This window comes from Symphodus melops, assembly GCF_947650265.1.
Source record: "Symphodus melops genome assembly, chromosome: 13".
Taxonomy (NCBI): domain Eukaryota; kingdom Metazoa; phylum Chordata; class Actinopteri; order Labriformes; family Labridae; genus Symphodus; species Symphodus melops.
In genome coordinates, this window is record NC_136703.1 from 12,703,697 (window position 1) to 12,726,353 (window position 22,657).

Genomic DNA, 22,657 nt, shown 5'->3' on the forward strand with positions numbered 1-22,657 from the left:
TAAAAAAACAATTTAGTCGATTGCCAATTCTAATGTTTGTTTCATAACTTCTGTTATTCTTTGGGCCTGTTTTTTGAAATGCTATTCATTCATCATTGCTATCATCAACTGTTGTACGTAGTTTCTCCTCTTGAGATTGAGACTCAAACACGTCCTACAGACTGCATGTCACTGATCTTTCTCAGAGACAGTGTAACGGGTCCCACACTGCCTACATTTTCTTTCACCAGTATATCCAACAGGTGGTTTCTTCTGCTCTCGTCTCTAATCCAGCTATCTGTCATACTAGCTTGTGTGCTTTAAATTGACGTGACACAAGAGATTGGCGATGGACATCTGTGCAGGACCCATTATTTGCCGATGTGCCAGTGTTTTCACTTTTTACTATTAAAGTTTTCTAGCAGGATTATTTTGCGCAGAACTTTACTGAAAAAAGTACACAACAGATTCCCTCAGTGTTATGCAGTGGCAACACAAACATATCAAATGTATTCTCTTTTTTGGTTGAATTTATTTATAAATCTTTATTGATATCTACAGCAATACCCTTATACTTTGAACAAAAAACTAACTTTCTTTATGTTGACTGAGTGAATAATATTTGCATTTTCAGACATGAAACCCCCCCCCTCCCCCACACACACATATTTACCTCTACAAGCTGATTTGCAGTGATGTGTCTCATGTATAAAAGAGAGTCAACATTGAACTAGTACAGGGTTAAATAACAATGCTGCTAATGATTTTGCTTGACTTTAGCTAATACCAAACCCAAAAGATCATGTTATTTACATCAAAACTGCTCACACTAAAGTTTCTGCATACATAAGTTATAGCACTGAAACATTATTAAGTAGAAATACTATATGAATGTAACTTATAATCAAATGTTTCACTTGCAATGTTTAAGGCAATGTGATAAAAACTAAACTAAGAGAGGATGCAACACAAAAAAAGGAAAACTGAATTTACATATGATTTGTCAAACCATGCCATGAGCTTGACACAAACGCTCTTTTGGCCCTAATCCACACAATAGACAAACTATAAATGTGTCCCAGACTTCAGAGGGCCGTTACCTGCCAGCAGCTGACTGATGCTCAGGTCTTCAATATGACAGGACTCCACATGACTCATAATGATCATTTCACAGGCCTCTCTCACTTATCTCACTTGCTCAATTTTTTTTCTGTGTCATAAATCTAATAAGACAATAGTGATCATAGTATCAAGACCCCAAATTATGGTAAAAGGTCCAGCATTCAGCACGGCCACCAGCTCAGTCCTTTGTTAGACTTACTTTACATTTTGCCTTCGGCAGACACAACAAACCAGCCCAGAAGTCCTGATTTTCCTCCAAATACCTGAAAAGGAAAGAAAAATAACTACAATGCTTACAGTAAATATTTAAATCAAACTTTCAAGCACTGTAAAAATAATGCCCATTAATATGTTCTTTTAATTTTATTCATAAATTCCGCAAAAAACAACTAGTACATAAAGCTAACATACAGTATCTCCATCTTTCTTAAGTGAATGTTACATAGTTAAATGGAAACAGTTGGAGTGGTAAGCCTGGATGGTAGCACACTGTTAACAAGTTGGCTCTTACACACTGCCACTTCAAGGCAGGATATCATATTACATCCTTGTTCAGTTAAATACAATGTAAAATGCACAGAGGTGAAATGGTTTTGGGGAAGTTATTCCACCATCAGAGGAATTAACAGAGGCGGAAGACAGCGGCCTCGTGTAACGATAGAGCTAGCAAGGCGGATTAGCACTGTGTGTATGTGAATCTCTCGCTGTGTTCACAAGCTATGCTTTTCGCTCCTGTCACAAAAACTTTCCCTCCAATAGCTATAAAGCCCAACAATCCCTTTACATGAGCAAACTCATGAGCAAGCCTTTGGGGCTTGACAATGACACCATGATGCCACATTCAGTATCTCAATGATTCTACACAAACTGTAGTACAGGTGAAAATCAGGATACAGACCTGTAGGGCATTAAGCCTTAGAAGAGCCCGATCTCCCTCAGGTTGATCTTGATGATGACGTCGGTGACAGCATCGAACACAAACTGCACATTCTTGGTGTCAGTGGCACAAGTGAAGTGGGTGTAGATCTCCTTCGTGTCTTTTCGTTTATTTAAGTCCTCAAACTTGCACTGGATATGCGCTGCAGCCTCTTCGTACGATTGTCCGCCTTAAACAGGTCGAAATACAAAATAACACATTTTAATTTTCATAATGTCAGTTAAACTATCTAATGTTAACAAATTATGAAGTTAAAAACAATTGCCCTTTCTTTGTAACCAGATTTAGATGTTATCAACACACCTCTCTGTTATCTTTGAAAAACTTTAGACGTTAATTTCTTAGAATAATTTTTGTAACACAGGTTTTTACATGATGCTTTCAGATTATATTTTGCAGCAAAAGTAAAACATTGTGAGTAAAATGTTTTAAACACAAATGTATGTAGTTATGTTCACTATAAAGACCTCTGAAATGGCTGTGGCTCGATCTGTTGTGTAGAAGATCTATAAATATTTGGCTCAAAATATGTCATGGACATTCGACCGACCTTAGCTGATACAATTAAGAAAAAAAAGTCAAACAGTGAATTATTCAAAGCTACTGTAAAATCTAAATGTTTGGCTGAATTTAAAGGAACGTATTAAATGTACATCAGCTAAAGCCAAGCAGGAATTCAATGCTCAAACAAAAGAGATAGATGACTTCCTACTATTTCATATTTTCAACACACTTGAGGGAGTGACTACACACAAGCGGACAAACTTCAATAAAAGTGACCCATGACTAATCCAGAGATTGTCTCACCGGAGTATTCAGGGTAACATATAGTGAGCGGACTCCTGCTGATCTTCTCTTCAAACAAGTCCTTCTTGTTGAGGAAGAGGATGATGGAGGTGAGCGTGAACCACTTATTGTTGCAGATGGAGTCGAAAAGCTTCATGCTCTCATGCATCCGGTTCTGAGGAAGGAGCAGATGTGACCTTACACAATGTTACTTATTTCCTTAGATCACATTTTGACATGTCGCTGCAGGACAACAGAGGATGGTAATCCAAATTGTGATGTCACATTAATTTACAGTGTTTTAACTAAAGGGATTACCATGCATTATACACAGTGCAAATATTATGGATTGATTAAACACAATTTACAGGGCTCATAGTGTTTGAATCGAAATGAAAGAGGTTCTGATGTGTCTTTGCCAGCACTTAAAAGCCACAAAATAAAAGCTGGCTCAGTGTCATGTCTCACTGGAACACTTGAACTGAAGCCATCCTTAATCTTATTAGTAACACCTGCTGTTTTCATATTCAGAGAGAGTCAAACGTGTGCTTTGAAAAAGGCAGTTTTCAAAACGTGAAATGTAGTATCAATTTCCAGTTAAGATTCAGGGATGGTATTTAATAACGGTGTTTCATCATTTACCATCTCCTCATCCTCAGCCAAGACGAGGTCGTAGTCACTGAGCGCCACACAGAAAATGATACTTGTGACTCCCTCAAAACAATGGATCCACTTCTTCCTCTCAGAGCGTTGACCCCCGACATCAAACATCCTGCAGAAACACAATCAGAGACACAGGGATGGTACAAGTCAATGTAGAGTTGAATGTAAACAATTGTATTGTCTTTTTAGTTTAATTAATTATGAGGAGGAATTCCACTGAATTACAAAGTATGAATGAGTCTAAACACAAGCTTGTTTATGATATTTCTGCTTCCAGCTGAGGCGATCAGAGTCAATCTGAATCTAAATTTTACTTTAAACTGACACAGAACTGAAATGACAGAATCCCTTTTAATTTCATCTCAGTGATTACACGCGTAAAGATGCTAAACAATTTCTGGGGTGTTACAAACACAGGGCTAACAGTTTATCACGGCTTAGTTTTAGAAAAATTCCAAGTGTTAGACCTAGATACAATGATGTAAATGTACATTTGCTGCAACAGCGTTGCGTCAAATCAGGCTCAATTCCAGCAGACGACATATGTGAGTTATGAAAGCTGTGTAAGCATTTAACAGAGCTCCAAACAAAATATTCAACATAAAAAAATTGGTGCATGAGCCAAAAAAATAACAGAAAAATATTCAACTCAATGAAGAAATATTGTGACGATACGACAGATGCGCCCAAAATCAACAAAAACCTGTAGAGTAACAAACATAGAGTTGTTATATTATATATTTATAATGTCCTGCTTAAAGGGTTATCATCTCTAAATTACTATAATAACTAATAACTATTTATTACGTTGCCATGACTGTACATGAATAGATCAGTTAATGTGAAAACTTACTTGAAGTACAGATCTTTGAAGGTGAAGTGAGTCTCCACAATGCCAGTTGTCTTAACTCGGGTACGAAGCACATCCTGCTGAGTCGGGACGTAGTTCGGCTCACAGATCCTCTCTAAATCATTCAGGTAGCTGAGAGACAGAAATCATGCCTTAATAAAGTTGTGATCGATCAACATATTGTTCAGCATAATATATCAGGCTGACATAGGCCTTTCAGAGATACATCAGACTGCTACATGTTTTCTTATATCTAAAGCTATGTTAACTTTGTTCTCTAAATAAAGATACAGAAAACAATTCTGTGAGTAATTTATGTGGTAGTAGTCTGCTCTGACTTCTACAATACTCTCAGCACTGTGTGCAGCACTGTGTGAGTATCACTGCTAACAAGACCATGGTCCACATCAGGGTTGATCCACATTTAACTAATTTGTCAGATTTTTTTTTGAGAAAAAAATAAACAAGCCTCTGAGTATTTTTGCATGGTCATATATGAAAAATATATTTACTACTACTACTAACAAATTAATCCATAGATTTGTCCCTCATATGACGATAATAACAACAATCTAAAATAAAATCCTTTATTGGTCTAACATGGAGATAACCTCTAAAAATTTACTGTAGCAGGATCTCATAGTATAGCCCTGTTTCCACCAAGCAGTCCGGTTTGGTTCAGTACAGTTTGTGCAGTTGTGTACAGTAAACCCTGAACTTGCTTGCTTTTTCACAACCAATCATACCCTCATTAAGTAAGCTGTGTGTAATCCAGATGAAGATAGCCATGACAGCTAAGTAATAGTGTGGCATCATAGCAGCACAACACAGTGTAGCCAGCATTCATTAAGTTAAACAAAAAAAACAAAAAAAACAGGGAGTCAGTAAACCCCCTTTGGAGTCGGATCGGTACCCTTGGCCCAACAGAAGGGTACCAAAAGAGTAGGACGGCATGAATCCCTTATTTTATTACCATTGCCTGGAAACAGGCCTATGTGTCTATGGTAAAAACCTGCTAACATAAGTGTCTGTTTTTCTTAATAAAATAAAGGGTATTCGAGGGCTTTCTGTGTGTGTGTGTGTGTGTGTGTGTGTGTGTGTGTGTGTATGTGTGTGTGTGTGTGTGTGTGTGTGTGTGTGTGTGTGTGTGTGTGTGTGTGTGCACGCGCACACACACACACACACACACACACATACATACATACATACATACATACATACATACATACATAAATACATTTATGTCTGGTAATGTGGAGGCCTTGCCCAATGGCAGACATAACTCCACAGAATCATGCTAAATATGGGCTCGTATTTTGGTGGGATATAAACACTGGGTCCTTGTGGGTTGAGTAAAAACAGACTCCACTGGTTCCTCTGGTCTCATAGTGTAGACAAAGTGCACTGAGAGTTAGGACGGCTCAGTTGTTTTCAAAACAAAATACGTGTCCTTCACACTGAGCTACTATCTATCAAGTGGAGTGTTGTAGAAACTGTGCACAAACAGAAAGCCTCGACTCGTTATTAACACTGGGCTATATATAGCTGAAGCTATTTGTTTGGCATGTTGATAGTTGTATCCAATGCTTTAATACACATTTTGTCGGGTCAAGTGATAACTAAGTTAACATGGATACTTTCCAGTTGTCAGTTTCTCTGTCATGTTTCTCCTTTTTCAGGAATGTGATCAATCTGTACAACAAGCTGACACAAGACTGTAAAGAACAAGTCACATCTCGTCTCTCTCTTTGTTCCAGCAATAATGTTACACACAAGAAGAAGAGAACATCTTAGTCAACATTGAACCACTTCTTGTAATAAGGAAACAGGATTACAAGAAATGCCATCATCCAATTCAAAAGTAGGATCTTGAAAACAGCTGACGCAATTCCAAAAAATCCCTCTAAATCATCACAGCAGTCACTTTTCCACAGAAAGAATACACAGAAATTGTTAATACAACGAGTATTACCAAAAACATTGCTCTTTATGGATAATTTAATACAGTGTGTAAAACAGCATTAATAGCTTGCAGGTTTGAATTACATAAATTGTTGAGATAAAGACTGCAGTCATCTGTATAAAGGCTTATCTTACAGCTGTATTTACAACAAGTTTGATGATTTCATTCTCTGTGTGTGAAGAGTGAGAGTATTCACTATGCTGTAACAGCCAATCAAAAAATGCCTAAACACCGTTTTCCCTTAAACTGATCAATAATATCACTTCTTAAAATAAATGATCTTGCAACTGATTATTATCACTCCTTTTTCAGAATAACAAATTAATAAAGGGTGAAAACGAGATTTAATTACTTGTGAAGCGATCCTCTTTGCAGATTTAGTTTTAGCTAAATCGTTTAGACTGCAGCCATCTGCATAATGACTCAATTTATTACAGTGTTCAGTGATCTACGTCGAGAGAAGTGAGTCCTTACTATGCAGCAGAGTCGTTGAGTTGATACTCTCTTGATCGATCAAAGCACTCCTGAACCCCGACATCTTTCCACAGCCTTTGAATCACACTGGTCAGCTCTGGCGACATCACACCTTCCTCCGCCGAGCTTGCCAACGCAAACAGTTGGCGGGCGTCATCCTGTCAAAAAAAAGATAACATTTTTCTGTCATTTGCTGTCAAACTTGTTTATGAGTGGATTCATAATATTATCAAGGATGATGCTCTAAAGGGTTTATTTACCGCCCGTGCAGCATCTCCAAAATCTATCTGTAAGCGTCCCATGGCCCTGATGATGGCCATGATGGACTGGATGGTGTTGCTGTACACGACCATTTTGTACTGCTTGCACTCTTCTTCGGAGTAGCCATCTTCATGTATAATTCTGATACAGAAGCAAAAAAAACCAACTGATTAACAGAGTTAACAATGAGTGTACAAATGTGGGACAAATTACAGTTTTAAGAATAATTTCATGCAACACTGTCATTAGTGCTGCAATTTGAGCTTCAGTGAGCATGCAGCATGCCTAATGTGGGAACTGGGGGAATCTATTCAGGTCCTGCCAGGCTACCACTGGCCCCTTTTGTTTGACATAATGTGCAAAATGGTGCTTCCTCCTCTGCCTGAGCCCACTGAAATGAGGCTTTTACTTTACTTCCAATGAGTGATGAACCCTGTTTGCATTAACAGCTTTCCGCACACCATTAACCTCTGACAACAAGGCTGCAGCTGAAAGAGGGTGGGAGGGAAGATGAGCGACTGTCTTTTGTCAACAAATTACAAAAATAGCGGCAAAGCCTTTTAGGGAAAGTAACAGTAGGATACAATGTCATGTGCAGTCTCAGCTGTGACTTACTTCATCTGCTTTACTATCGTGCTTTTCCCAGATTCCCCAGCACCTGAAAAACACAGAGTATTTAGGCTGCCATAAGAGAAATGTCAAAAGCTGAAAAAGACAAACTCTGACACCAAATGTTAGAGTCCTCTCACATGGGGGAAAGATCTACAGCATCTACAGCAGCTCATAAAGACTGAGCTGAAATTGGTCCCGTCATGCATCATATAACGTTTCTCCCACGAAGTTCGACAGGAAACCTTTATATGGGACTTTGAGTCGTCACGGCATGTGCATAATGTGTTGGTATGAGTAGATCAAATCTTCCTCATCTAAATAAGACGTTTTTCATTGGCCTTTGAAAGAAACGGACACAAGTGTTATCAGAAGGCGTCAGATACAATCTGCTTACCCTAAAATACGTACAGTAAACCACAGAGGTGCAGAAGCACCAAGGATTTAGGGAGAAAGACGTGTTATGAGCTGGGTTCCTTATCTATGGAACGAGGGACTTCAACAATCTGTGACAAATGATGGTACAACTTATATCAAATACTTTAATAGAATAAAGGCTGCTGTAATAATGCTGAGAACGAAAAGATTATACATGAGGAACCTCCACTGTATTTCTACAACGATTAGCCAAACAGGAAACAGTTGTCACGCTTCTGGCTGAGCCAGTGTTTTTCCACTCGAGACAATCCCAGATATCATGCTGCTGTGAACGTCAGAAAGCAGAAGGGCCATAACCCCCCCCCCCCCCCCCCCCCCCCCCGACAGATGATTAAATGAGTCTTGCAGTGACCTTAAGCCCCACAATAAACTAAAAATTTGTCTCTATCCAAAACTTGCTGTACATGACACGACAGCCCGTTTCTGCTCTTCCATTTTTAAACCACTCTTTCTTCATTTTGAACTGTGTCCCCTATCGCTCTAAATTGATCATTATGACTTTTTTTAGGATGTCGTACTATTCTGACAGGAAAAGAAGTGTGATCCTTTGGTGCCGTAAAATTCCAAATAGTACTTTGTAGATGTAGCAATTTATCAGCCTGTTTTACTAATCTGTTGAGTCATGAAATATCAAGATTGTGAAAGATGCCTCTCCACAACACAAAAGCAGAACCTTTTTCCAGAAGGACAGCTCAAACCGATGACTGTTACTCTTTCTGTCTGATGCAGGGACTTGGAACAAACAGCATAACAGTAACACCAGTGTAGAGATGGGACAACATATCAATTTATGTAACCATCGAGATTCTTCTCTTCTTAGATTAAAAACAGACTCAAAGCATTTATTTCATATATACACTTTTTCGCTCTTTAACTCAATAGAAGGCCAAATAGAGCAACAACAAATTCAGCCAGTCTCACAGACGACTTGAATAGATCCTGAAGTATGTACCCATTCATAAATACACTTTGAATTCATGGATCAATGAATCCAAATCCAAATCATTTTCAACAGAAAATTGATTCTGAATGAAATGACGGACCAAAGAATCGAAACCTTGAGAAGCCCACAGATTCCCAACCCTACTATTAAAATACATGATTTTCCATGTAGGCCTATCTTCTTCACTAAACACAGGGACAAGAGGGTGTGTGTTTGTATGTGTGTGTGTGTGTGTGTGTGTGTGTGTGTGTATGGGGGGGGGGGGGGGGGCATAGCATCATATATTGCTTCAAAAACAGTTTTTATGGTTCAGCATCAATGGTGCATTCATAAAGCATTGATGTTTCTGGATCTGGTTGAAAAACAGTTTCCTGTTTGCATGGCAGAGTTCCCCGATTGCTCTATTGATCCTGCCTCATCTCTATTACGCATCTCTTACTACCTCTGAAAAGTCGAGGGTGGGGAACACTTCGTCTCTAAGTTACATAAAGATTAGAGGTGAAGTGTAACATTCGATTTGCACCTTGAAGTAGCAACCTAAATGGGATTAACTGTGAGATGTTCCAAAGGTTTTATTTGAGCATTTTACAACTTGGGAAGATCATTTTCGAATAACGCTTTTTTTTTCTTCTCAGTTTCATATGTTCACTTATGGCTCCAAATATCCAATGGGGATGTCAACAATGCCTGACTCTAAAGGTTTTCAAATAGCTGTCTACTCAACAATATTGACGTCATGTCAGCTACAACTAACTCTTAAATAAATTCGATGATTTAAAACCAGATTTGTGCAAGGACAAGTTGGTGCTTCACCGGTCTAGAATGAGAAATACTTTCATAGCTGCACTTTAATTGAAGAGGCATTTAAACATGTGCAAACTTGAAACGTTTGAAGTCTAACTAAGCAATGGAGAAGATATGTTTTAAAAAAGAATATGGGTTGAGTTTATACTTGCAGTAGAGCCTCCTTTAGCTTAATATTACCAGAGTAATTTAACCACAGGATGAAGATGTATTCAGCCAGGCATTGGAATTTAAAATATGCGAAACTCTGATTTTTAAGAGATTCTCACTGTCAGACGGTTGGTATGGTATGGATTTTTTTGTAACTGAATTTGTCAAGAAGACTTGCAGTGGAGTTGTATGCTCAGAAGCTAACATGAGTTAAATCCATGAAACCTTTTGTTAAGCTGTCATTAGTAAAAGTGATTTACGCCAGCTCACCAGACATGCAGGAAAGAACAAATTGTGTTGTTCCATTTCCTCAGTTCTGTCAGTCACTAAGTATCTCATTCATGGTACTTTTTGGCTGATTGTCAAATGTGGCTCTCAGCCAGCTCTCAAACCAACTTCACACAGACGTTCACAAAGACATGCAGTAGTCTGAACTCCAAGCTAAGCCTCATTAAACATGAATCTCAAATGTAGATTTTTTTATGAATCGCTATTTGAGGTTTATCAGGAGAACATTTTCATTGGAAGGGTGTGTTGGCGCTCCAGTTTTGTGGTAAAACAGCGGCTGGATTTTCTTTTGTTTTTCCTCTATAACTCTTCATTCCAGTACAGAGGAGGGCACTGCCTGGAAAAAATCTCTCCCTCCCCACTCTTTTTTCCAGAACGTTTCACATACAATAACATTTTTACCTACATTGAAATATTTCACCACCAAACAAATTCTCTTTTATGAAGTAAATTGTCACTAATCATTTAGATGGTAAATCTACAATCTTGCCAAAAACACAGCAAACAAAAAGGGGTACCAGTCTTTAAAAACACTGCCTTCACTGAGAGTACAGGACAGGAATTAATAATGTATGTGCTCTGAAAAGGGAACAAAGAACATGCATCATCTTCAACGTTGTTAGTATGTAAAAACTTCCACCAATGCTTTGAGGTATCAGTTCTCCCTGCATGTTCTCTACTCCTTTCGAACATGAGCCTACAACTTTATAATGTAACTTTGTCGTTGTCCGTTGTGAGTGGTAAAAGGCTCATGTTCTTTTAAAAAAAAAAAATGTTTGAAGTAATTATGATTAGTGTATACTTGCCGCTGAATGAGACAACATAGTTTCTACACAATGCTTGTGCATGTAAGTGAGGGGCGTGGCTTATTAGGGAGCACAGAGGGGAAGGGGTGGGAGTAGACACAGTACTGAGAGAATGCTATGTTCAAAATCATAGTTTTCCAAAATCACCAACCCTGCCTTTTAGTATCATATGAAATGATCATATCCAATATTCTACAAAGAATAAAAATCCTGCCTATCTTCATCATCAACGGGCATGAAAATACTGCACTCCCTGGTATGATGATATTAAGAAGTAGATTTTTAGTTTTACAAAGATTTTTTTTTTTTATGATGGTTCCACCACAAATCCTCGATACCATCCTTGCTGAGCAGTGTTCGACCCAGCAAATCAGAATTACAAAGAGCGACATATTTTTGAAACTCCATACTAAGTAAAATCAGAGAGAGCTGTGGCTGAGCTTAAATCTAAGAGGAAATCATCCTTAGATGAGGAAATCATGGCTAAAATCAATTCAATCACATACTCATCACACATCAACACATGAATGAATTCATTTGTGTATCATGGTATTGTTGGTGTGTTGCTTTGAAGATATGATCTGATGTTGTGATATAGCTGTTTTATTATAGCTTACAGCTTTTTAATGGATTCACACTGTAAGGTGTATGCCATTGTGGAGGAACTTGATACAGTACTATATAGTGGTTATGTATTGTGTAGTTTATGCTCTTAGCCTATAAATGTTTATCGTTTGTGAAATCCACAGTAGATGAATGTAATGCTGTTGTGTGGTGGTTGTGTATTGTTGAGTAGATGTGGATAATTAGAGCGAAGTAGCAGCAAAAAAAACAAAGAAGGAAAAGAACAGGATATAATGTTCTGTTGCAGGTGTTAGGATCCTGTAAGTGTTGTGATGGCAATAAAAGTAAAACAGAATCATACCATCAACAGCTTCTCTGAAGAGACTTGATCTAGTGGCAGAACTTAACATTTACATTTGTTAGTTGAAATAATCTATACTCCATTCCAGTCATTCAAAAAAGAGGAGACACAATCACAACCACCATTAGTGCCTCAGTCACAATCAATCTGATAAGGGATTCAATGTGAACACAGCTTAATCTAAATACATAAGAAACAAATGTGGAATCCACTAGTTGAAAAAAACCCCAATAATAATTTGGAAAATTTGGATATGGAGTAAAACTACTTTTTAAAACTAGCATGGGACTTTTGCAGAGAGAAGTTCTTGCAAGGGGACATTGAGCATAAAATGTGCTGCTGGACTGGACTGAGGGCATTTAATCCCCTTGACACGCCTGTGCACCCACATCCACAGTGGCAGGACCACAAAGTGTGCAAGTTATACAGACCAGCAGGCAATGCAGTTACAATACTGTACATCCAGTGGTCAATAGAGTCCCTAATGTGGTCATGACACTAAACCTAGAAGCAACCATCAGTCATTGATGGCTCCCTCTGTTTTAAGCTGCATGTCTGAGTTTTGAAATGTTGGTCTAAGAAATGTTTAACATTCTATTTTTTTCTTCTTCTGATTTGCATATGGCTGATAGTCATCATAGGCTATACATATTATACAGTAATGCTTGGAGGTCCTTCTGGAACACACTCGCTTCAGAAATGAATCTTTGAAACAAAAATGCTGTGAAATAATTAGGCCACAGAAATGGCACAACAATCAATATTTGTACAAACTAGTCCCGACACAGATCCAAGCATGTATTGCCTTTCTAGAGTTCAGCTCTAAACATGGCTGAGTCTGACACTGAACACTTTGACCTGGTCAACATTTCTGCAGATGTAAAGTTCTGAATGTAATCAATGAGGTAAAACAGACCAACAGGATTTAGTTTGCTTTGTGACTAGTGTCAACATTTACCTCTCATGACAGGAGGAGCCAGAGGACTTTTAGCCCTCTGCAACATCTGGTAAAATTCTATGAGATCTGTCAGTGCAGACATGATGAGCCACAGCTGTTTTAAAACAACGGGAGGAGGAGGAAGAGTGAAGCCGGATACAAAAAGTCAAAATGTAAAAGTCGGCCACCCAAAGACTTACGAGTTAATTCAATGAATTAAAAAGTAGAAGAGTGGAGCACCAGTTCCATAAAAAAAGAGCCCACTGTAACCTACCGAGCAGTAGGAGTTTGACTTCTCTGGAGGATTTCTCTCTGTCCTCTCGCAGGTTTTTATCAATCATTTTACTCCTCTCCACCGCAGCCTTGTCCTCTGCGCTGATCGTGCAGCCCATTTTCACAATCCAACGAGGCTACTTCTATACCGTACGACAGGAGGTTCAGCAGCTCATGAGTCGCAGAAAAAAAAACCCCCGTCAAATTGCCCTTAGGGCGATGTGAGCTGAACTTTCCCAGCCGAGAAGGAGAAGATGACAGAGGGAAAGGCGTTGGCACGGGAGGCTCTTCTGTCCAAATATGCACAGTCTGATGCTGAGCTTCCACAGCTCCGGTCCACTCACTCTTCTCACTTTTTCTTTTCGTCTTGGTGAGGAATTTTAAAAGAAAAAAAAACTGCCAAAAAAGTACGCGAGGACACGTTTCAGTACTATTTCATCCAAGTTATCAGAACTTCAGACCTCGCAGTAAAACATGAAAAAAGAAAATACACAAATAGGCTGCTTGATGTTAACTTATCCAGCGTTTCAGAGGAAAGAAATGAATTTCCACAAATTAAAAAAAAACAAAAAACATTTCGTTGTAAGACGGGCTCATGAGTACTCTAGCTCTCTCCAGCTCCAGCGGAACCAGATGCAAACCAAGAAAAGAGAAATGATTCATCTCAGAGGGATGACGGGTAATGTAGTTGTATCTAAACCAACAGATAGGCGAATGTGTTACCTGGGCTCTGTGGTTTTGGAGCATCATTTTACTTAAAAACGGGCAGATCCCTCGCTAAGCTCATAATAATTGTGTTGCTTTAAAGGGAAACTATAACTTCCTGTGCACGTTTTCTTTCATTTAGGAGTAGCGTAAGCAACTGTGCGGTCAGTCCTAAGCAGCCTGAAGCAGAAGGTTTGTATGGTGTTAGAGCGCCCCCAGCAGGCCTACCGATGACTTACAAAGGTGTTGATTTGGTCGACCTGTCTGCTATATGAGGACAGAGAGCAGACAAAAGTCTAGTTACTTCTGTTAAATTAAGTTTAACCTTAATTGTTCCTGGTCGAGTAAGGAATGGGCTTACAACCTAAAGGCTGGCAAACTTCAAGTATCCTATCTGAACCGTTTGCAAAGTTATTAAACTTATTTAAAAACATAATTTGAACTTTGTGGTCAGAAAACCCCCCCCACTGGAGTTCGTGGTACAGCCGATTTTCCATTACACATATCAGTAGACTTTGAACTAGTTTGAAAGTCACTGGTGTTTAAATAAGTGTAGCCTATTAGCCGCGAATATATATTGAGCCACTATGTTGTAAATGTTGTTGTTGTTGTGGTGGTTGTTGTTATTAATGTTGTTGTTGTTGTTTTACAGCATTTTTCATCATGACGTAACCTACATGTCTTCAACAAGTGTGCTCTCAGGTTACAGTTCTTTACCTGATACAGCTTTGTGGTGGATGATGCATCACATTTGTAGACAAAGAGACCTTTGGATTTACCTCTGACCTTTAGAACCCAATATCTTTATCAAACCCTTCTTCATTTTATTACAAATAGGTTGACAGACAAAAAAAAGGGTAAATTCACAATCCCCCAATTTACTCTTTACTACCTGAATTTGTATCAACATATCCTTAATTAAGTAGAAGAGAGAGATGTAGATTTGCAAATAAAATGTGATTTTAACCTGTGGAAAGCTTCAAAACACTAACATAGCAAACAGTGACTTGTCTTCTGATAGATTGAAATAAATAAAACATTGATTAAAAAGTATTGTAAATCTGTACTGTATGTGCAACAGTAATTTTACTCTCTTTCAGCTCCAGTAACCTCGATCCTGTTCCTCCTGCCTCAGCCCTCCGCTCCGTCATCAGCACCGGTTACCGAGGTAGCAGTGGATCAAAGAGGGCAATTTCCTCTCTGATCCACTGAGGGAGACTTTTCACTGCTGACACACGTGTTTTTTTTATTTTTTTTTATTGTCTGCCAACTTGTAATTACAGCTCAGTTCAGGCTCTTGGTGTATAAGAAACACCCCTAACTCATCCTCTAAATGTCTGGGCTGTGCACCTAGCAGCTCCCCCAGAGTAACACGATGCTGGCATCTGTCCTTGAGCACACTCAATGGGCGTGTTGTCGCCTGTCTCAAAGGTCAGCCTATTTGAACTGAACACTGTGGGAGGCACCCTCCTCCGCTGCACATGAAAGCTATGAGTCAGTGCATGAGGAGGAGCAGCACAGGAGAGGCTTCATTAGAATAATCAGAACAAAAAAAGGATGAGCCTTGGGAGCTCATGACAGAACAAAATTACCTGTGAAAAATAACAGCATTAACTAAAATCCATAATATACATTACTTAAATTCTCAGATGAGGTATTTTAGATATTCTTGTATTCCTTTTTTCACATAAATTTAATTATGCTTTTTTTATGAACTTTATTAAGAACATCCTCTAAATGTGACCCATCTTTTATCCTCTTCTTGGGGCTTCATTTCACCTTGATGACACCACACACAAACACAAGCGCACACACACACAGCACACAAGATTGATCATGTGATGAGTGTGGCTATTGATGTGAAAATGTTTCGTACCTATAGGCTACATCAACAAGCACAAAACTCAAGTAAATTCTTGTTTTTAATCATTTCAACTGACGGGCAAACAGTACAAGTGAGACTCTGAGCTAGGGGTGAAAACAGACTACAAAAAATAGGAATCCTAAAAGTTTTTCCAGCTTAGGAACAAAAAAAAGATACAAAGCAAAAAAAACAAAGAGTGGAAAATAAACATATTGCAGGGATTTATGATTAAAGAAAAATCTCCAAGATTGTTCCTGAAAGCTAGAACATCATCTGAGACTCACAACAGAACTTGTGTATTTTCAGGTCGTCCTCATCTTCAACAGATGGTTGCAGAAGATAGAGTCTAAAGTGTTGAATCTGATTGTTTGCTGCAACTGTAACAGATATCCAGCTGCTTGAATGTTGTATTGATGTGCAGTCAACGTGACGGTGTGAAATATCACTGGATGTGTAACTGCATTGTACAATAAAGAGGAGAGGATCAAAAGATCTTTTTGTGAGGTGCTGTAATTCATCAAGGTAGATTTATGTTAACTATCAATATAAATGTATATATATATATAAATAAATTAGTTTTGTATTTTATTTTGTGAATATACATGTAAAGATTGTAGGACGTTGAGATGTATGGCTTTGTTTTATTCTCACTTATTTATGGCCTCACACCAACTTTTCATACAAAGAAAACATTTTCAAAAACAAAATGACATAATGACCCCTCCTGGTAAACAGTCACCAGCTATTTGAGAAGAAATGAAGAACATTTTGTCCTTATGTAGGACAAAGAAACCTTTTTTCGGTTATGTCTCTTAGCAAATGCTGACCCTTTCTTGAGCGCCTTGTGTTGAGCAACTTGTGATCACGCCGACAGTTTGTTGAGAAGCAGATCAAAGGATGATGAAGGCTGCAAGAAGTATATAAAAAGACCCCCCAAAAAAGAGTGTGATGTAAAAGATTTGTGCCTCATGATTGTCTTTGGAACGTCAACACTGCTTGTGTGACTTGTGCAACCTGCTTGTATCCACCTGAGATCAGAGAAAGTATCACTCATATCATCCTTTGGTTTCTAAATGAGGCCAAAGGCAAAGCCTGCCATGTGTAAGCATCACCTCACCTGTGTGCTGTGTAGCCATAACAAACCTGGCTGTTTGTCGCACAAACACGAGCATTTGCACTGTGCCTGTGTTTACCTGAAAACAGCACAGATGTCTGGGGGGTGATGGGGACTGGTTGTTTGAATCAATTTGAATCTCTCTTTTTTAGAGATTTGAAATCATTAACACCATCTATAGGCAAAGAATTTAAAGCAGCCAGTGGGTTTTCTTCTTGAAATCACGAGTTAAATAATGTGAGGTCTTTTTGGTGAGGAAGTGAAAATCACAAGACAGAGAGCAGATAAACGCCATAAAAATATTCCTGGAAAATGGTTAAAAATACACTACAGTGTCAGCCTGTTTATCACAGACACCAGCAGCAGCACCAGCTGTGAAATGATCCTTTTTAAGTGACTATTTCAGTTCGAGACACTTTTTGGATATGGCACTTTCACTTGGGGAAGAACAACATGATTGTATTAAATTCTTTATAGATTGTTTTATGTACAAATTAAATACACTTGCTGAACAAATTGGCAAAATAATTGGAAGATTTTGGGATATCTTCTTGTTTTCTTCCAGCACAAAATTTCAGCAAAATAATAACATAACACTTTGTTGGAGATCAACTGGTGTCTAAATAGAGGCGGGAATAATTATTATATATAGTATATGATAATAAATAATAATAGAATCAGCATTACGTCACTGTCATTTTCAGAGGGTTTCTTTAAGTCAAGACAAAAATCGTTTAATTTATTGTAAATAAGATTCTATAGACGTTATATGGCCGAGAATGATTTTTGATGTTGTTGAAATTATGTGCCATAAATCAGTTTATGCTGTCAGCTATATTCTAATGTCTTATGCAGAACCACATTTTAATTAGCAAAGAATGAATTCCTCTCTAAAGGAAATATTGTACAAACATATTGCCCTGCACATTTCTGCATCATTCAAAGTATCTTCTCAGGGCTCTTACAGTCTTCTTGAAACCATGAAAACTGTGGTCACTCTTCAGTTTTGCTCCCTCCAGGCTTTCAAAGTTTTTCATTTGTTAATGATGCTTTTCACTCACTTGTGACACTGTACAGTATGGCTCACACGTATAATGCTGCAGCATCATGACTGTTTGTGACTGTTGGCAACATTAAGGCCTCAATACTTCCAGCTTTAAAGCCCTGTTGTAGTATGAACAACTTACTTATCAATTCAACAAATGTAAAGAAATGTGGATAAAACTGAGTGTTTTATTAAATTCTAATGGTTCAGACACAGCACATGAAAGGCACCTACAGCCCGGGTGCAGTTTTGCAGCAGTTCTCTGAGACATGTAGCTCATTGTTCAGCTGTTGCCGCTGTATGAACTCTGAGGTTTCCTCCAGAATCTGCCCGGGGATGTTAAAGTCAGCTGGGGTGTTCTGCTGAGCAGCTGATCCTTGAAGCCCCTCAGTCTCTGGCTCCAGTGGGCTGGCTCTGCTGTGAGAGTTGCAGGGCTCCAGATTGCGTCCAGTGCCCTGAAGAAACTGCAAAAAGTTCTCCTCGATGGAGGCTTCTCGACTTGCCAGCTGTTCCCCCTCGCCGGGCCCAGCCCTCTTGAAGAGGCAAGCCAGGTGGCGACCCAGCTCCTCTCGTATCTGCCTGTTCAGGCAGCCATAGAAGAAGGGATTGGAGGTAAAGCAGAAATAGCCAATCCATGTGACTACGTCCTCCATCTGAGCCAGAGAGACAGGAGTTGTAGACACCACAGCAGAGTAGAGATGGAAGGAGAAATATGGCAGCCAGCAGCAGAGGAACTGGCCTCCCACTGCCACAAGAACCACCGCAGCCTTCCCTCCACTGAAGCTCCTCTGTGGAGTACTGCGTGCACCAGTTCCCCCAAGGCTGGCTGCCACAGTTGAGTGGCTGCTGATGGACTCGGATCGTTGTCTCGACGTGTCCATCCAGGTAGGAAGAGGACCATGCTGCATGCCAGCCACCCGTGCTACCTTGAACATGTTGCAGTAGACCACCAGAATGATCAGCATGGGGCACAGGAAGTAGATGAACATAAAGAAGATCATGAAGAGCAGCCGGGTGATTTTGCCTCCTGACCAATGTAGGGAGCAGTGTCTCTGACCCTGAATGAGGACTGAAGAATTCCCAAGGCCTTGGTCCACCTGAAGCAGCCACCCTAAGAGGGGCAACACTGACATAACCACAGCTTTAATCCAGATTCCCACCAGCACCATCACCACCACCCCTACTGTCATCTTCACTTCATGACGCATGGGATGAATGATGTAGTAATAACGCTCCACATTGATGGCACATATTGTGAGGATGGCAGCGCTCACGAGACACACGCTCAGGAAGAGATAGCTCCGACACATGGCCTCGTCCACCAGAATCCAGTCAGACAGCATCCCTAAAGGCATCAGGACCACAGCAGCCAGCAGGTCAACCAAGCACAGGTGAAACACAAAGGCAAACTTTCTTAACTGGGGTGTTTTGGTGATGACGATCATCACCGCCAAATTCCCCACCACTGCCAGCATGTCCATAATGATCATAGCACACAACGCTAACAACTGGTTTACGTCTACCCCCCCTCCAATGCCAGAGAAAGGCTCGGTGTTGTTTGAGATATTCTGAAGCAGGGATTCTGACAGTGTCGGGAGGCCTTGGAGAGAACTGTTACAGGAGGGGCTCGGTGTGATGGGACGCTCCATGAGAGGATGGGAAAAAGAGGAGAGAGTCTGCTGAAGTTCACAGGCCCATCACCCATCCTCCCCTGTCATAGGGTGTCACTTAGAAACTTAGGTGGAGGTGTCTTTCATGGCAGCCGTACAGGCCTGGTGGACTGTAGTCAGGAGCTCAGCAGACAATAACAGGACTATACACACAAGTCTTTGTATTTATTGCAAAGGCGTATGTCTCTTCCAAAATTACCTAAGATCTGAAACAGAAGAGAAAATACAGAATAAAAAGAGTGCAAGCACAAGGTTTTTTTTATCCAGTTTTACAAATTGCCTGCATACTTTAAATTAAATATTTCACAGGAAAGCTGTGGTGAGGGGAAAGGTAAATCATGTATGATTTACCTCTAATCTAATGTGTTTCTTTCAAGGTATTTTAGGACAAATACATAGATTGTAAGTTTTTTGCTTGAAAAGATGACAACTTTTCACACCAAACAGCAACCAGATAATCTTTTCACTAGAGACAGTTGTGTCTCACTTGTAAAGTTTGTGGTTCAATACCCAGCTTCTGCAATCTACTTAGTTTTCCTGTTCAAGCCACTGAACCCCATGAAGTGACAGTGTGGCCTGACAGTGTGTAAATATGCATGAAAGCGTGAGTATGACATGTCGTGTTACAAGTGCATTGTGTGGTCAGTAGACTGAAAAAGCACTATACAGATGTGGTCTATTTACCATTTAGGATAATGCATGCCAGAAAAAACACAAGAGTCTACTGTTATTGGAAATACACTCATTCTTATATTCATAGTCTTATCCACTCATAAACACACATTAATGTATGACTATGAATCTGAATGCAAGCTCACAAGAATCTTCCAAATGCAGGCCATTTCTGTTGCTGTGATCATCATCTGACATGTAGCCTATACACTGGGTCACATGATTCTTCAGCTTAAGATGTAAAGCTGTCAGACTTGGTGCATTCTGCACTCATTTGTTTGCGGGGTAATAACTTCCAAGATGTTCGACATCTGCATCCTCAGATGTGTGTTTTCAGGGCAGTGAGTGTCCTGAGGGAGCAGCTCAGGGTGCAGAGTGGACCATATGTCCCATTAAATATAGAGTCAGGAAGAGAACTGGATGCTAGAATAATATGTGAAAACTATGTTGTCAGAGGGTTTTTTTTTAATAATAAATACTCAAGAAAAATCTTTTACGGTTAGTTTAACTTCCATTGACTGTCTAATTTATAGCAGAGGAAATAATAAAACTTTTGAAGCTTTAGTAAATTGAAATCTGAAATTGGTTCTAACAGTGACTGAGGACCTTCAGCCCTTGAGTAATCAAGAGGCCCCACACTATGTTTACTATCATAACCTCACCTGGACACAACCCCACACACTGCGAGAGCAGAGGAACAAGCACTAAACCTTTGGTACATTTCCATATTCTGCACACCTGCATGTGCAAGTTTTCCATTTCACAAGTGTGACAGGCTTCATCCCTGCAAGGCGCCTGTTCTTTTCCTGAGCACGTACACACATCATGCAGCACCACAATCACCTGACACACACTGGCGAGAGTAAGCAGCCTTTACTGAATAGGTCAAAGGGTTATAGTCACCTTCAGCAAAAAAACAACAACATTAAAAAAAACCCTTCGGCTATGATATAACAACAACAATGGAGGAGTCCTCTGGAGATTCTTAGTCCAATCAGAATTGATTGTCTTATAGCTCTCTGGGGTACGTGGTCAATTTGGTGCTCCGAGGACAAGTAAATTAAAAATTCTTGCTGCAAAAGAAACATTTATCAACTGCAGTGCCAAAAATAAGATGTTCTACTCTCTGTAACAAAAACAAATGGAAACACGTGATTAAGAAAACTGTTTCAAACTATTCCTGTGCATAAAGACACACACAAATAGAGCTATTTAAATCATTACAGGGAACAATTGGGACTTCAGCTCATCTTCCCATGTGACCTAAACTAATCAAGTCACTATTTTTTATTACTAAAACTTAGAATATAAGATTGCGGCGGTCTGTAAACTGGAAACATATGACTCTATAATATGCACATGACTGTGTTTACTGTGAGGAGAAAAACTAGCCTGTTGTTCCTTTCTTTACAAAACAATTCGCCTCCCCAGCAGCCTCAAGAAAGCCCACATTTAAATGAGAGATATGCTTCATAAAGAAAACATAGACTCTTCAGCATCCTCTTGTCCCCACATTTACCCCAAAAGACACACACCCACACACTCTCCCAGACACACACTCCGCTAACAGATCAGGTGTGTTGGGCAATAAGTAGGGGGACATACCTCAGTCTGGAGAAGGGCTGCTTCCTCCGCTGCATGTACACCATCTACTGAAGGACCTGTTTCGCTCTCCCTCCCTCCCACACACACATGCACACACACAGACCACGTCACTGGGGGGGGGGGGGGGGGGGGGGGGGGGGGGGCGCTCCTCTATCTCCTCACCTGCCTCCTTTCATCTCGTCATCACCTCCCACCTAACCAGCTGACATACACTCCCCCCCCCCCCCCCCCCCCACCCCCCCCCCACCCCACCCCCATCCCACCCCCCACCCCCCCACCCACCCACCCCCCATCTAGCCAAACCCACAGGCACACACCTCCTCCCTTCTTCGATCCAGCTGGAGCAGATAAAAAAAGGAATAGGGGTCCTGTCTTTCAGCCTGTGATGCGCATATAGTACACACTCTCCTCCGCCTCACACACCCATGTACTGTCTCTTGCACACGCTCAGGGCAACTGCAGAGCCGTGAAGTGCAGACAGGCAGGCAGGCACAGGCAGCACCCAGCTTCATTTCTCTCCCCTGGGTCTTAGTGCCTGGTCAACTCTGGGCTTCTCTGCTTTTCACCTCCTTCAACTAATCCCACCTAAATTCACACCAGGTCCTTCTAACTGGTGTGGAAGTGGCCAACAACAATGAGAGAAAATCTTTATTCTATTCTCTGGATTATCATTTCTGTAATTCTCTGCCTCCTCCTGTTCAACTCGCCAAGATTTCCACTGAACTCAAAATCCGCCAAAAGCAGTTTCACGAGGTGGGATTATTGATTTACAGA

At 40.0% G+C, this 22,657-nt stretch overlaps 2 protein-coding genes across 3 annotated transcripts; both read right to left on the reverse strand.

The window, feature by feature from the left end:
- Positions 1-491: 491 nt before the first annotated feature.
- Positions 492-13,859, reverse strand: gnai3 (guanine nucleotide binding protein (G protein), alpha inhibiting activity polypeptide 3). The gene is made up of 9 exons (XM_079359946.1): positions 13,210-13,859; positions 7,651-7,693; positions 7,035-7,176; positions 6,775-6,932; positions 4,341-4,469; positions 3,467-3,596; positions 2,846-2,999; positions 2,000-2,207; positions 492-1,364 (listed from the first exon to the last, which is right to left on the reverse strand). Exons 1-8 carry the CDS (start codon positions 13,325-13,327, stop codon positions 2,017-2,019), a joined length of 1,065 nt encoding a protein of 354 aa, XP_079216072.1. The 5' UTR covers positions 13,328-13,859; the 3' UTR covers positions 492-1,364; positions 2,000-2,016.
- Positions 13,860-16,456: 2,597 nt separating this feature from the next.
- Positions 16,457-22,328, reverse strand: gpr61 (G protein-coupled receptor 61). 2 transcript variants are annotated; one of them, XM_079358514.1, is made up of 2 exons: positions 22,201-22,328; positions 16,457-19,812 (listed from the first exon to the last, which is right to left on the reverse strand). In XM_079358514.1, the coding sequence occupies exon 2, from the start codon at positions 19,583-19,585 to the stop codon at positions 18,167-18,169; it is 1,419 nt and encodes a 472-aa protein (XP_079214640.1). In that variant the 5' UTR covers positions 19,586-19,812; positions 22,201-22,328; the 3' UTR covers positions 16,457-18,166. The 2 variants fall into 2 exon arrangements, with proteins under 2 accessions (XP_079214640.1, XP_079214639.1); XM_079358513.1 differs by lacking the exon at positions 22,201-22,328 and adding an exon at positions 21,884-22,159.
- Between the last annotated feature and the right edge of the window lie 329 nt (positions 22,329-22,657).